Source organism: Sinocyclocheilus rhinocerous, unplaced genomic scaffold (genome assembly GCF_001515625.1).
Source record: "Sinocyclocheilus rhinocerous isolate Xijiao unplaced genomic scaffold, SAMN03320098_v1.1 scaffold714, whole genome shotgun sequence".
Lineage (NCBI taxonomy): Eukaryota > Metazoa > Chordata > Actinopteri > Cypriniformes > Cyprinidae > Sinocyclocheilus > Sinocyclocheilus rhinocerous.
The window spans coordinates 934,511-949,326 of record NW_015646165.1 but is presented as its reverse complement, the minus strand read 5'-3'; the positions used below and the strand labels follow the sequence as shown (position 1 = coordinate 949,326).

Below are 14,816 nucleotides of genomic sequence, written 5' to 3'. Positions count from 1 at the left end.
CTGATTTTGTGTTCTGCTAGCTAGCCTGTGCTCTGAAAGCAAGCCGCTCCTTTATGCAGTATAAAGCCAAAAGTATGGTCACATGGACAGCTGACCATCACATGCACAGGATTTGGGGTAACACAGCAGAAAGTGTGCTAAATGTTTGATCCGGTCACATGCCCCGCCTCTCAATCTCTCCACCAGTTGTAGGCTTTAAAGTTTGTGACTTTTATAGTCAAATGTGCTTCCAGTGTGGCTTCCGGTGCCTGTACTCTCAAATCATTTTCAGTTTTCTCCAAATAATTCCCTTTTCAATTTCCCTGGGTTTTTTTTTTTTTTAACTCTGCATAAGGACAAGTTGACAGAAGCAACTCAAAATCAAGATTCAATCAACATCAGACATGGAATACAAAATGGTTCCCAGTGTGGAAAGATGGAGACCCACGCTACAAAAACAGCTGGACAGGTAATAAAATTCACTCAAGAAAGCACATGTTGCTGTCAAACTCCAAATTTGTGGGTTTGATTCCCAGCGAGTGTATTGAACTGATAAAAATGTTTATCTTGAATGCAATGCAATTTGATTTACACTCTTAAAAATAAAGGTCATTTATTGGCATTTATGGTTCCATGAAGAGACTTTAATATTCATGGAACCTTTCCATTATACAAAAGATTCTTTATAGTGGAAAACATTTCTTCAGATTATTCTTCACACTAAGAAAAAAAAGATTTTTTTTTAAGAACTGTTCACTGAAATGTTCTTTGGGGAACCAAATGGTGGTTCTACACTCTTGAAACTAAAGGTTCTTTATTGGTATCAATGGTTCCATGAGGAAAAGGACATTCTTTGAGGAACCCAACATGGTTCTTCTATAGGATTGCAGTAAAAAACAGTTTTGCAACCTTTATTTGAGTGTACATAAAGCATCTGTCAAATGCATAAATGTACATTTCTACAGGTGGACAACTGAAGTTTGAAGTGGGAAATGATGCACCCACTTTGACCGGTGCCAAAATCACCTTCACCATTGACATTGTGTTCCCTCACAACCAGAAGGTCTTGCCAGATGGACAAGTTGTTTGGGCAAAAAACTGCACAATCAATGGTATGTTTCTGTCATCTTCATCTCACTCTATTTACAAAGATGAAAATGTACATTCTGCTGCCGGCACTATGACCAACAAGTTTAGTTGTATTAATCTTAAAAATGATGCACAAATATGGCAACTTTTCGAATTTAGGCGCACAGTTCCACGAGGGTGAGCCTGTCTATCCTGAGGAGAACTCTGTAGATGAATGGAACGCTGTGTTCCTTGATGTTCCTCTCTTTTCTAGACAAGGGGACAAGCAACATCCCTATGTGTTTGTATGGAAAACCTGGGGTAAGGAAAGAAGCACTTACTGTACTGTGATGTGCAGTTGTCTAACCTACCTGACAATCCTCTGTTGGGTTTGACAGGTAAATACTGGCAGGTGTGCGATGGCCCTTCTTCATCACTGACCATTGGCACTGATGATGTTCCTCTTGGCTCTTACATGATGGATGTTGTCATTTATCACTACAGGCAAAAAGATAAATTCATCTCTATTGGATATGCATCCACACAGTTCAGTATCACCGGTAAGTGTAACCTAATGTTCATCTTTTCTGGTTTAAGTAATGCAATACTATATTTAATCCTTGTGTTTCTAAACCAGATTCCCTTTGCGGTTTCCTTGATGCAGGTGAATGACGAAGACGAAGGCGATCGGAAATTCATCCTGGAACTTCGGGGATGGCAGTGGCACTGTAATCTCCGGGAACTCACCGTCACACACACTTACACTGCAGCTGGAGCTTTCAAGCCCCAAGTTGTCGTACAAGCAGCTATTCCGGATTTATCTTGTGCCACTCCAACAAACCTTCCCACTGAGGCCCGTCCCACCACCAACACCCTCACCTCTGAGAGCCCCATCCACCCTACTGAACACATCACTGCAGGTGCACTGCATGGTTTTGCTGTTTAGTTACAGTCGTGGACAAAGTACACAAATCATGTATTTGAGTTAGAGTTTAGATGCCCTAATGAAATGATACCTCAGTAAAATAGTTTTATCTTTTATTTATTTGTAAATTGAATTAAAAATTTTTTTTTTTTTGCAATTTGACATGATCATCCTGGTCCTCAAAGCACCTGTTTATGGAGAGAGGGGTCTAGTGTGATAGAGCTCAGTCTGATGTTATAAAGTAGTATATATCGTCAACTAGTCCTCTGCATTCTAGTATTTCATACAATGAGCTTCAACAGTTTGGCCTTTTACAGCAAACCCTTACAAAAAATTAACCATTTTTCAAAATTACCACAGTTTTACTACAAATAGCCTACCATGGTTAAACTACGGTTAGTGTAGCAAAACCATGGTTAATAATTTGTGGGTACCAAGGTTTAACTATAGTAACCATGGTTTTTTGGTTTTATTTGTGTTAAAAGCATGGTTAATTTTCATAAGGGAATTTAGTTCACAAACAACTTACAGTCATGCATACCCTAAATAATATACGTTACATTTACAATAAACATTACTAATATCCAGCATTAGTCACTTAATTTTCGCGCCATCAGGAAAATCCTTCGTTCGGTTGTTGATTGCAAACGGATCACGTTCATTCGCTAAAGCAGTGTTTCCCACAGTAGGGCTATTGCAGACAGAAACAATGCTGTACTACATCGATGTTTCCTGTCGGCTCAATTTCTGAGTGGACTTTGCTGTTCTGATTCGCAGGAACGGTATAGGCCTACGAGTGGAGCTCCATACACACGCATAGAGCGGGATAATACGCAGAGCGTCACACCACGTGACAGTGAAACCTGAGCGGTGAACTCATTTTCGGCAGCCGAAATTTCGGTGCATCTCTAATTATTGGCGACATCAGAAATTGATATTATATAATAGATGCTTTTTTGAACATTTTAGCAATTTAAAAATATTAAAAAATGATTTTTTTACACGGCACCCCTGCTCTCGACAGACGGCACCCCGGTTGGGAAACACTGCGCTAAAGAATCGAAAAGTCCACTGCGATTTGTGAACCGTTTCAACAGGTTCATCAGAATCGGTTCAAAATAATTATTCATTCATTCGTTCACATGAATCCCCACATGAAAAAATACTATAGTAATTTATAGTAAATACTGTAGTGTTTTTGAAACATACTATAGGCTAGTAAAGTGTATTATACTGTATATTATAGTATTTACAACACTTTTTAATGAATGCTACAGCATAATGTAGTATTAACTATAGTGAACTGATAAACTGTAATAAATACTGTAGTATAATTTACTACAGTAAACTGTAGTGTATTTTAGTATAATATACCCTAAAGTTGAAGAAAACGTAGTACAGTATTGGGTAAAGTAATTTGTTTATATTACTATAGTTGTTATATTACCACAGCAACAATAGAATTACCACAACAAATTAATTCAAGTATTTTAGTATAGCATGGTTCAAAAACACTATAGTATTTACTATAAATGATTATAGTATTATTTAATGTGGGGGACGTCTCGGTTTCGGAGCGATTTCTTAATTTCGAAATAACGAGGAACGATTTAGGCTAATTTATGAAATGTAGTGGAGTAAAAGTAAAATATTATTCTTTAAAAATTATTTTAAAATATTTGCTAAAAGTTTACATCAAAAATTCTCTCTACTGTCCACTGACTCACTCCCATTTATTTGGCTATGCTTGTGTGAAATATTAGAGAGCATGACATAGAAAACAATCAGTGCTAATTCCAAGTAGAAGTCAAAGTGCTTATAATTGACTTCATTATTCAACAGATCATGCTACCAGTCAGTCTTCAGCTCCCATTCAGAAATCCACACCTGCATCTACAATGAAAACTATTCCACCCTCACCTGCAAATGGATTTCAAACAGGATCCAGTCTTGAGAAGGTCTTTGTTCTTAGATCTGCATCTGAGATGTCTGAAGCTTTGAATACTGCCACAAAGACAACACTGGAGGCAACTGGTGAGTTGCAGTTAAAAATATTTTAAATTTCAGTTAATATAATTAATATAGATATAAATGACATATTATGTAAATAAATGTACTTAATAATGCTAATAATATATAATCCAAAATAATATATTAATATCAATTTAAACACAAATTTCCAAAACACCAGCCTCTGACGTGGAGGTGATGATGGAGGAAGACTACATTGAAAGCCAGGCCCATGTATCAATAATAAAGCGCCAGGCTCCGAACACAAATGACTGTGTGATTTACCGCTATGGATCCTTCTCAACTGAAATTGAGATTATTGGTGAGGTTCCTCCCTTGAACAGCAGTGTATTTTAATATTTTGTAATATAGACCTTCATTAAAGAGTAATCTACATTTGTATCCTCAGAGGGCATTGAGAGTGTGCAGATCGTCCAGGTGACTGTAGCTGATGATTTTCTGCTAACACAGATGGAGCAGAATGCTGTTGATTTCACTGTTTCCTGCCAAGGAATGTGAGATCTGGCAAAACATGTAGCTGGAACCACAAAATACAGCCTGACGGAGAATTCACAACCTTAATCTCCTCTTTCCAGCCTCCCCACTGAAGTGTGCACTGTAGTATCGGATGCAGACTGCCATGTGCCAGTTACGACCATCTGCATTGCTGTGAGCCCCTCCTCAGACTGTCAACTCATCCTTCAACACTTCTTCAATGACTCTGGGATCTTCTGTATCAATGTGTCCATGATGAATGATGACAGTTTGGCTGTCACAAATTTCAGGGTTAATATTAACATAGGTGAGTTCATTTATTTACTATTGAAACATATAGCATGGTGCTCCAAAATGAGAGCAGTGCTGTTAATTCATCTTACATGTTTCTATTTCTGTGCAAAATTTAGCAGGTTCCAGGTTGACATCTGCAGGTGCCGCTGCCCTATTGTTGGGCATCCTGACCGTCGTATCAGCAATGGGTGCTGTGGTTTTTGCATATAAGTAAGTCATTCCAACACAGCGTAATATCCATGCAGTGATTTTGGCTGGCATGAATTATTCATGAATTATTATGAATTTTTCAAACTGCTCCTCTAGATTTCCTAAAGCTTAATCAGTAAGCAAATTAGAGTGAACATTAACTGGTAAAACTATACTAACTGGCCTTGTTTTTCCACCTTTCTAGACGTCTTAAAGGGTATCAAAGGCTGACTGAGGATCTTGCTACATGCCAATCCAAAGACACTAGCGTGAGCTCAATGCCAGTGCCCTTCTGGAGCCTGATGAATCGGCAGAGAGTGGATCAGAAAAAAAGAGTAGTGTGAATTTTGTTGAAAATTCTAATTTAAAGTAATGTTACATCAGCACTCTTTTGAATAGCGTAAAAGCATTTAAACCTTTTTTTACCATTAAATTTTTTTAAATGAGATTTTGTATTCTTTTACACACATATTTGACCTCAAATCCTTTTTCTACAAAGGCATGCTTTTCATTACATTAAATTGAATGCTTTGAATTCGAATTTAAAGAGAAAAGTTATGCCAACAAGAATTTTTAAAGCAATTGAATAAAATATCACAAAAGCTGCTATTACTTTCTGGCCTTTTTATCTCACACATTGGTGTCAGATCTTCTGCATTATAAAAAAATACATTTAATTAAGGCTTTTTACTACAAGACCTTTTGATACCATGACCTGCTTTCCTTCATTTGTGCAAACATACCACTGCTGTAACTCATTTGCACCTCCCTAAAACCCTAGAATGGACTTAATACCGACTGCTGAGTGACTACTAATCTACTTTTCCTTCAGCCGAAGTGGTTGGAAGCCAAACCTGTCAAAGGCCATAAGTTGACCCGTGGAAACTGGTTAGTAAGCAGATTACTTCTCTTGAATGCCTGGAATGTCTTAAAACAGACAGCTTATGTTAACATCCACAAGAACAATTTTTAAAGAAATGTGCACAGACAGATTTTTTCAACTTTACCACCAATTTATTCAGTCAAAATTTGGCAAGCAAATTCCACAAATCATATTCATACTGGCCATTACAATATAACAATTAATCAAGAATGTGTCTCTAATATTTAGGAGTAGACTTTACACTTGATACCTCATGTATATCGTGTGTAAATTACCGGTCTACTGTTTTCAATTTTAGACATTTAGTGAACATTTTAATACTCCTCGCCCTCCTCTTCTCCCTCACCCTCAACAGAATCAACACCGACCTCCTCATAATCTTTCTCCAGGGCAGCCATGTCCTCTCTGGCCTCTGAGAACTCGCCCTCCTCCATACCCTCACCCACATACCAGTGCACAAAGGCACGCTTGGCATACATCAGATCGAACTTATGATCGAGACGAGCCCAGGCCTCAGCAATGGCTGTGGTGTTGCTCAGCATGCACACGGCCCTCTGCACTTTAGCCAGATCACCACCTGGAACCACAGTGGGAGGCTGGTAGTTGATGCCAACCTTGAAACCAGTGGGACACCAGTCCACAAACTGGATGGTGCGCTTGGTCTTGATGGTGGCGATTGCGGCGTTCACGTCTTTGGGCACCACGTCACCACGGTACAGCAGGCAGCAAGCCATGTACTTGCCGTGACGTGGGTCGCATTTCACCATCTGATTGGCTGGCTCGAAGCAAGCATTAGTGATTTCAGACACAGAGAGCTGCTCATGGTAAGCCTTCTCTGCGGAGATCACTGGGGCATAGGTAGCCAATGGGAAGTGGATACGAGGATAGGGCACCAAGTTGGTCTGGAACTCGGTGAGATCGACATTGAGGGCACCATCAAACCTGAGGGAGGCTGTGATGGAGGACACAATCTGACTGATCAGCCTGTTGAGGTTGGTGTAAGTCGGACGCTCAATGTCGAGGTTCCTACGGCAGATATCGTAAATGGCCTCATTGTCTACCATGAAGGCGCAGTCAGAGTGCTCTAGGGTAGTGTGGGTGGTCAGGATGGAGTTGTAAGGCTCTACCACAGCGGTGGAGATCTGAGGAGCGGGGTAGATGGAGAACTCCAGCTTGGACTTCTTGCCATAGTCCACAGACAGACGCTCCATCAGCAGAGAGGTGAAGCCAGAACCGGTTCCACCACCAAAGCTGTGGAACACCAGGAAACCCTGGAGGCCTGTGCACTGGTCAGCCTGAAAAGAAACAGTATGGTAATTAACTCAATACAATATATAATTAATTTTGTTTGTTTGTTCATTTGCAACTACCTACCAGTTTGCGAATCCTGTCTAGCACCAGGTCAATGATTTCTTTTCCAATAGTGTAGTGACCACGGGCGTAGTTATTGGCAGCATCTTCCTTTCCTGTGATGAGCTGCTCAGGGTGGAACAGCTGACGGTATGTCCCAGTGCGCACCTCATCTGGAGAGACAGGTCAAGAAGAAATGTTTAACAAACGGAGCACTTTGACACACACAATTATCATAACTTAAATCAAGTCCCATTCTCTTACCAATGACAGTGGGCTCCAGGTCTACAAACACAGCCCTGGGGACGTGCTTTCCAGCTCCAGTCTCACTGAAGAAGGTGTTGAAGGAATCATCACCTCCTCCAATGGTCTTGTCACTGGGCATCTGCCCATCTGGCTGGATGCCATGCTCAAGACAATACAGTTCCCAGCAGGCATTGCCAATCTGGACTCCAGCTTGACCAACGTGGATAGAGATGCACTCACGCTGTGGAAAGGAATGGTAAATAATTCAATTAAAATGCCACAAATCTTTTTATTAGGTTGTTGGCTCTCAAGACATATAAAAGGCTTCTTTTGCACCATCATTCTGTTGACATTTGCATTTTATGACATTTTACATTTGGTTAAAATTTTGGGTACAACAATAGACACTTGACTGACATTGCATCATGTACCAAAAAACGTCTAAAAGTCTTTCTTTGAGATCATAAATGCACTGTAAACACCTGCTAAAGAACAGACATGCAAGACGTGAACTGGCATAATAAAGACTTAGTAGGTTACCAAAAAGGAAGAACAAAGAAAGCATTTAGTTCTCTTTATTCAAAGGGAATGAGGCAGCAGAATGGGAACAAGACAGATATGCCCCACCCACATAGAACAGGCTTGCCAGACCGTGCCTGACTAGGCGTTGAAAGAGAACAATAAAAATGTCGACAGAAATCCACCTTTTCCCATTTATGTCATCTCAACGGTCTACATAAGAGTATGGATTTCAATAAAGGAACAGCATTTATTTTAAGAAGGTTTTTAGAAGCAGAAACTGAATTTTCTCAAGGGCTGTAACCACTATTTGAAGGGAATCCAGAACGTTGCTTGATGAATATGGGATTTTAAATTTATTTATTTTTTATATTTGGTCACCACTAATCTTAAATATTTAGTTGCACTGTTGAATTTCTCTAAAGACAGCATGATAAAAAAGCAATTGAATAAAAGCAAATTCAGCAACATAATGAAATGCATTAAAGCATCTAATGTAAAATTTCAGTGGAAGCAATAACAGCTGTGGAACAGAACAGGAATAGAAATACAGTCCTCTGCTGCACAGGCCAGACATGAGCTTCTGCAGACAGCTGCAGTCCCCACCCAGTTTACTCCTAATGCGGATGGGAGGAGGGGTGGATGCAAATTTCAAGAAAATTCTGTCAATCTCTGACGACAGAGAGCTTGTGACAAAAAATAAAAAAATAAATAATAATAAAATACAATCATTCCATTTGTGCATTTTTGTTAAGATATTATTCAGTTCCATTTATTAACAATAATACATTGTAATTTTAATTGTGCTGCAATTGAATATATAATAATTTAGATAGAGATAATGCATACTATTTTGGCTATAATTTCAATGCACATAAAAAAAATGTCATAATGTAAGGTGGTTTTGGAGATGCACCCTCAAAACAGGTGTACTACTAAATGTAATTTATGTTAAATGTTTCACTATTTAATAATGTGCATCGTAAAATGATCATGTTATTTATAAAAGCATTTGACAAACAACGCGTAATTTCTAACATATTCTGAGGGCACCGATATCTGAATTAATGAATGGATTGATGGATGGATGGATGGATGGATTGATTGTAATCCTGTAGGCGTTTGCAAAGGCATTTATAAACTAAATGCATGTGCGACGAATAATATTTAAAAAATGGCCTTCTTTGCATTACCTCACTAAAGATTATTTGTAAAAAAAAAAAAAATAATAATAATAATAATCTTTTCGCGGCGTTACGTAGTAGCAATGTTGCGAGCTTTGCCTCCATTTTAAGCAAAGGGCGCGCGCTGAATGGCAAAGAAGCTGGTTCGAGCTGCTTTAAAAAACAACAACAACAACAGAGGAGGATTAAACGTCATGCACATTTATGACCGAAAACCTTTGGCGCGTCGTTATTTGAAAGGAAAAAAAATAATTCTACTCACCATTGTTCTGGAGGGGATGGAGCGATGAGGTGAATATCAGCAGGCAGGGAATTTCTTTATTGTTGGGAGGATACTGTGAGTACACGGTCCAAGATTGAGGCAGAGAGTGGAGGATGAAGGGGAGGAGCTAGAGTGAACGTGATGTCGAAACGAGGAAGGTAGATTAACGCAGCACGGTAATGACCGATATAAATCAGTGCAATGCACATCTGATAATTCTTAACTGACATTTGTCGTTTTGTTATTCATCCCAGAATGTGATGGAGATTGAAACTTGTTATCATCCTTTAGGTTTGTACACGTTTCCTTTCACGCAAGCAATTAAAACACAATATCCTCCTGGGACCCAGGCATAGATTGTTTTTCCTCTGTAGGGGACATTATATTTTAGTGAATTTCTCATGTCTGGATGTCCTGTACAGAGCACATTCAGGGCTTTTTAGAGATATCAAATGTTTGGAGGTTTGATCGAGTGCTTCTATGCCACCTTTTCAGAGTAAGTTAAGCATTAGAGGTGCTGAATGAAAAAATATCACAGGCATATCCCAATACTGTAGGAAATACACTTACATTTCCTAAAAACTGCATTAATTTAACCTTTTAAATTTATCCAACGTGTTATTGAACTTGTAATCAATGATATGAAACCATCTGAGGTTTTCTGTAATTTACTGTAGATATATTGTAAATGATATGGTAAAATTGAGTCATTTACTATCTGCTACTGTATTGCATATAGCCTGTGACTGATCAAGTCATATTAAGGACATAAGAATAGCTGAGGTCAAATTTGTGACTAATACTGAATCATTTTAATAGCTTGAGACACCAGCACAAAGTAAGACCGGTTTTAGCTGTTATTGTCAGCAGGGACACATGAAGCACACTTTTAGGTTACCTGACTTTTTTTTTTTTTTTTTTACAGTACTGAGTTTGTGAACATTGAGCTTTAAAGTATAAAATACAATAGGTGCTATCAGACTGGGCCTAGTGTTGCATGGTACCATGAACCCTCCCGCTGTCCTGCTCGCAGTCTCTCCTCCCTCTGTGTCCTAGATTTTGTTGAAATGATGTCATTGTATTTGTCACGTGAACGACTTGACTCTTTTTTCCTGCTCTGTCAGTGAGCTGTTCGCATCTCTGTCTTGGTTTCTGCAAAACTGGAAGTCTGTTTGTGTGTGTTTAAACATACCCATGACTGCACATCCCTAATTGCAGGGTCTGGTCGTCTGAGCACAACGATCGGTTTGAGCCTCCTACTCACTTGCCCAACTCAGCTATCTCTGGTATTTCAGGCAGTTTGTTGAGTCTTTCAGACTCTTGTTTCCTTTAGTTAATTGTTTAAATAAATATGATGGTATAACCTTTATCAGTAAATATAACCGCACTTTCATTAAATCACATATTGTTTATCCAATCACAAGTGTGCTTGCTTACAACATAGCAAAAATCTCAAATCATTCAAGCTTAGCATTCCATGGGAAGTGCCCTATTGGCTGGAATACTGTAGGGAATTTTCACAGCTGCTGCTATGAGAATAGAATGGGAAAGATGGGTCTGTGTGCAGTTGCCAGTGGTGAGCAAACTTTAAACATAAACCACACAACCTATTTGGTATTCTGCCATTGACTGGGTGTACTTAATGTCAGTCTGTAACCCATATTAAATGAGTAATGGACTTTTTTTTACATCAGCTAAATGCTTGCAGTGAATATAAGAAGCCTCTATTTTTTATATAGTTTTTTATGATAACAGGTGTTGCTTCTTTTTGTAAATCAACTATTGTAATCTGGATCTGAACATTTGTTTTCCTTTAGTCTTTTCAAGATGGTTATAAATAATGCAGCAACTTTAGCATCCTAGCTTACTGTATGTTCACTGATACAGTATTCTGTATTTACACATAAAAAAATCATACACTGATATAAATCAAGTAACAATAATCTGTCTAATGCATTTATTTAAACTCTATTGTTCAGATATCAAAATGTCTCCAGATAACATCTGGAAGTAGTTAAGGCTCTGAATCGAAATAAAAAAAGATAATCATAGTATGTCCTTCAGTATTTGCACATCACTTTGCATATCATTATTTTGTTATATCTTGTTCTCTTCCTGCTATGTCCCTGCAGGATAGCTGTAGTCCATTTTAGGCCTGCACCATTGACAATATTGATTTTTGGTCCTGGCCTTAATGGGTTGTGCGCTGCAGTGTGCAGAATCAGAGATTATGCTGAAAACGCAACAGCGATCTATATAGAGCAGCTGATTGATCTGGCATTAGGACTAGTCTACAAAAGTGCAGAATGAAAGGACTAAACATGGAAGGACGTTACAAAAATGTATCAAATACAGGCATAACCATTATTAATGAACTATTTAAAAGAATACCAACAGAAGCAGGTATATACATATAAATTGTTCATATAATTTAACTACAGTGAATTCCTATAAGGTATATGAAAGCATTATTATTCTAAACATGTCCGAGGAGCTATGAGACCTGTCTTCACTGCTGAACTGTTGTTAGCAACCAGCCTATAAACAGTAAAATGAACACTCATGCATGAAAACGAGGAAAGGGAAGATAAAGTGAGAAGATGGGGGAAAGGACATTTAAGAATGGACTGGTTTTAACCATAGGCTAAAGTAAGAATTTTGCATTAATCAGTTGCAATATAATATTTTAAATGCAAGCCTATATATATAGAGAGAGAGAGAGAGAGAATCATCTTTCAAAGGCCAACGGCCATGAATGGCTCAAAAAATATATTTATTCAATATATTTGCTCAATATATTTATTCTGGAAAACAATCTTTTTGGGCTCACATAAAATTTACTAGAGGAAATGTACCTTTTTCCTTATAATATTGCATTTTATTGTGTTTATACTAACAGAACTCTCAGTTTCAGTGCCTGTGATGAAGACAATAACTGAAAATATCCACTTGCATTTAAGATGCAATACATCTTTAAAAAATGTATTTATTCCTAAGATAGATAGATAGATAGATAGATAGATGCTCTGTTGATGATGACAAAATCAGAATGTGGTGTTGGGGTAACTAAATAGGGCCAGATGGAAGAGCTGGTGTTAAAAAGGTTGGGCCTTCCCCTCATTCCCTGCTGGGGCAGCTGCATCCTCCCCCCTGAATGCTGCTATTCAGATTTGGGGTTATGTGATCTATACATAATGGCCGTTAATGTAGGCTTGTGTATTATCTCCAGGATACTAGTCGGTATCTAAGCAACTCCTTTATTCATCTCCTAGCAACGGCTGGAGCCTGGGAGGAGTGTGTGGGGGTTTGGGTGTCCTGGCCTATATTTCCTCAACGTCTATGCAGGGTCATTTCACCTCATACGTTTATAACTCAACATTTTTAACATTTCAGCAATCATTTAATTCAGTTCAGTTTAATGCAAATGCATTTTTCTGAAAAGGAATAGTGAGGAGATGCTGCTTAACGGCTGCTGATTGTCATGAGCTATTATTTCTTGAGTTATAGAATGTGTTGCAAAACATTTGTAACTGTGTTGTTTTTGCCTGTAAATCCTTTATATTTTTTACACAGTCTTATCTTATTCTGTCACCTCAGCAGATCATGAATAATAGTAATTTCATCCTTGTAGCTCATTTGCAATTGGTTTAAGTACAACTTGGTTAAACTATATACAATAGTCCCTCTCTTAATTCTTTTTCGGAGCACAAAGATAACAATTTAAAGAACGGGAAAAGAATATGTGACAACTAACTCCAAAATTTACCTCAGGCAAAACTCTTAACAGACATTATCAAAGAGAACAGATGGTGAATAGGTTGATCAAGTTACACAAAGATGCTGGTAGGCTACATACCGTAAAGGTTCAGATGTTATACAATAAAAAAATAAAAAAACTTAAAAATAAAAAAATCCTGATGCATGGTTATATTAATACAACCAATTTTTAGTCATTAAAAGGATGTAATAGGATGTTGAGGGAGAACAACCAAACTTATAACAAATTAGATTTTCACACTTTCTCCTTTCTAGCAGCTGGCTAAAGCAGCATTCTAAAGATTTGATAGTTGATTTTGAACAAAATCTTTGATTCCTGAACAATTAAGTCTTGGAATAAAACGTTGTTCAGTATGATTCAGTGTTTCAGATCTATTGGGTGAGGTTCTGGGAGGTGTCTAACTAACCCTAATCTTCCTGACAACCAATAGAAATTAGTCTAGCCCTTCGAACTGGGCAGATTTCATCGCGTCTGACCAATCAAAGGTAAGAAACGTGGTCGCCTGGGCAACACTCATATATAAAGTGAGGTCAGTCCGTTATAACGTTATTCTTACATCGACCCCTTAGTTGTCGAACTGTAAGATCTCTCCGTTTAGAATCTTTTTTCACCCGGCCAAGGAACACTTTCAGGAACAATGGTGAGCACAGCTTCATATACTTAATATTGATTACTTATTGAAATAACCATTTTTATTGGACTTATTGACTAGCATTTAACGTAAATAATACCTTTAAAGAAACGATTTAGTATACGTATTTAAAAAAAAAAACGCTTTGGTTTTGTAAATGATGTGTTTTAAACCCTTTTTTTTATTTTTATTAATTTGTGTATTTAAATGTAGGCTATGTATTTTATACAAATAATGTAGTCACGGATGTGTTTATAACCTAAGAAAGAATATGGAAAAATAAGAGGTTTTGGGAATATGAAGCACGCTAGAACGAAGCGCATAAATAATTTGGGTGTAGCAGGCTCCACTTTCCGGTACGGTGTCATATTGAATCAATGGACCAAAAAAAAAAAACGAGAGATGCAGCGCCTCCCAAAGGATATGGTCATTTATTTTTTTTAATACTTTTTTTTAAATCAAACGTCCTATCAAGAATATTTTAAAGGACGGTTTATTCGACGGATGATATTCGCGATTAAATTTATTTATTTGCAGAAATCGTATCGCATTTCAGGGCTGTGGGTGAAGCTGTTAAATATTCATGGTGATGTAGGCGCATTACTAACGGGCGGACTGGCCATCTGGACGTTCTGGAGAAGTCCAGTCGGCCTGCTGGTTCATCATCAAAGAAAAAGTGTCAGATTAAGTGACGTTGACGGCCGACAAAAGGCGGCGCAATCTATTTTTGCTTATAAGAAACCGAAACTGACGCGAAGGACGAAGGAGAGTGGGCTCGTGATTGCAAGCGAAAAACGGAGAAGGGTATAACTGCAGCCTGGAGATCTCCAAATGGGGGCGGGAACTCCAAAACGGGGTGGGAGCTCCAAAATAGGGCGTGCCTTCCTCTCATTGACAGACAGGCACATGACACCCATGCGCAATTTTTCCCCCAAGCCACTTCAGTGCAAACTCCACCCCACAGCTGATTCTAAAGATTTTATTGGTTGTGTCAATTAAAGCA

At 38.2% G+C, this 14,816-nt stretch overlaps 2 protein-coding genes and 1 pseudogene across 2 annotated transcripts in view; 2 read left to right on the top strand and 1 right to left on the bottom strand.

Moving 5' to 3' along the window:
- The first annotated feature begins 909 nt into the window (after window positions 1-909).
- LOC107706965 (melanocyte protein PMEL-like) lies at window positions 910-5,432 on the top strand (annotated as a pseudogene).
- Window positions 5,433-6,004: 572 nt separating this feature from the next.
- On the bottom strand, window positions 6,005-9,498 carry LOC107707017 (tubulin alpha chain). The gene is made up of 4 exons (XM_016510883.1): window positions 9,405-9,498; window positions 7,458-7,680; window positions 7,218-7,366; window positions 6,005-7,138 (listed from the first exon to the last, which is right to left on the bottom strand). The coding sequence occupies exons 1-4, from the start codon at window positions 9,405-9,407 to the stop codon at window positions 6,158-6,160; spliced, it is 1,356 nt and encodes a 451-aa protein (XP_016366369.1). The 5' UTR covers window positions 9,408-9,498; the 3' UTR covers window positions 6,005-6,157.
- Window positions 9,499-13,756: 4,258 nt separating this feature from the next.
- LOC107707018 (tubulin alpha-1C chain) overlaps window positions 13,757-14,816 on the top strand; it is an 8,262-nt gene continuing 7,202 nt past the window's right edge. Inside the window, exon 1 of the mRNA XM_016510884.1 lies at window positions 13,757-13,822. Coding sequence (XP_016366370.1) covers window positions 13,820-13,822 — 3 coding nt within the window. The 5' untranslated portion in view covers window positions 13,757-13,819. The remainder of the gene's footprint in view (window positions 13,823-14,816) is intronic.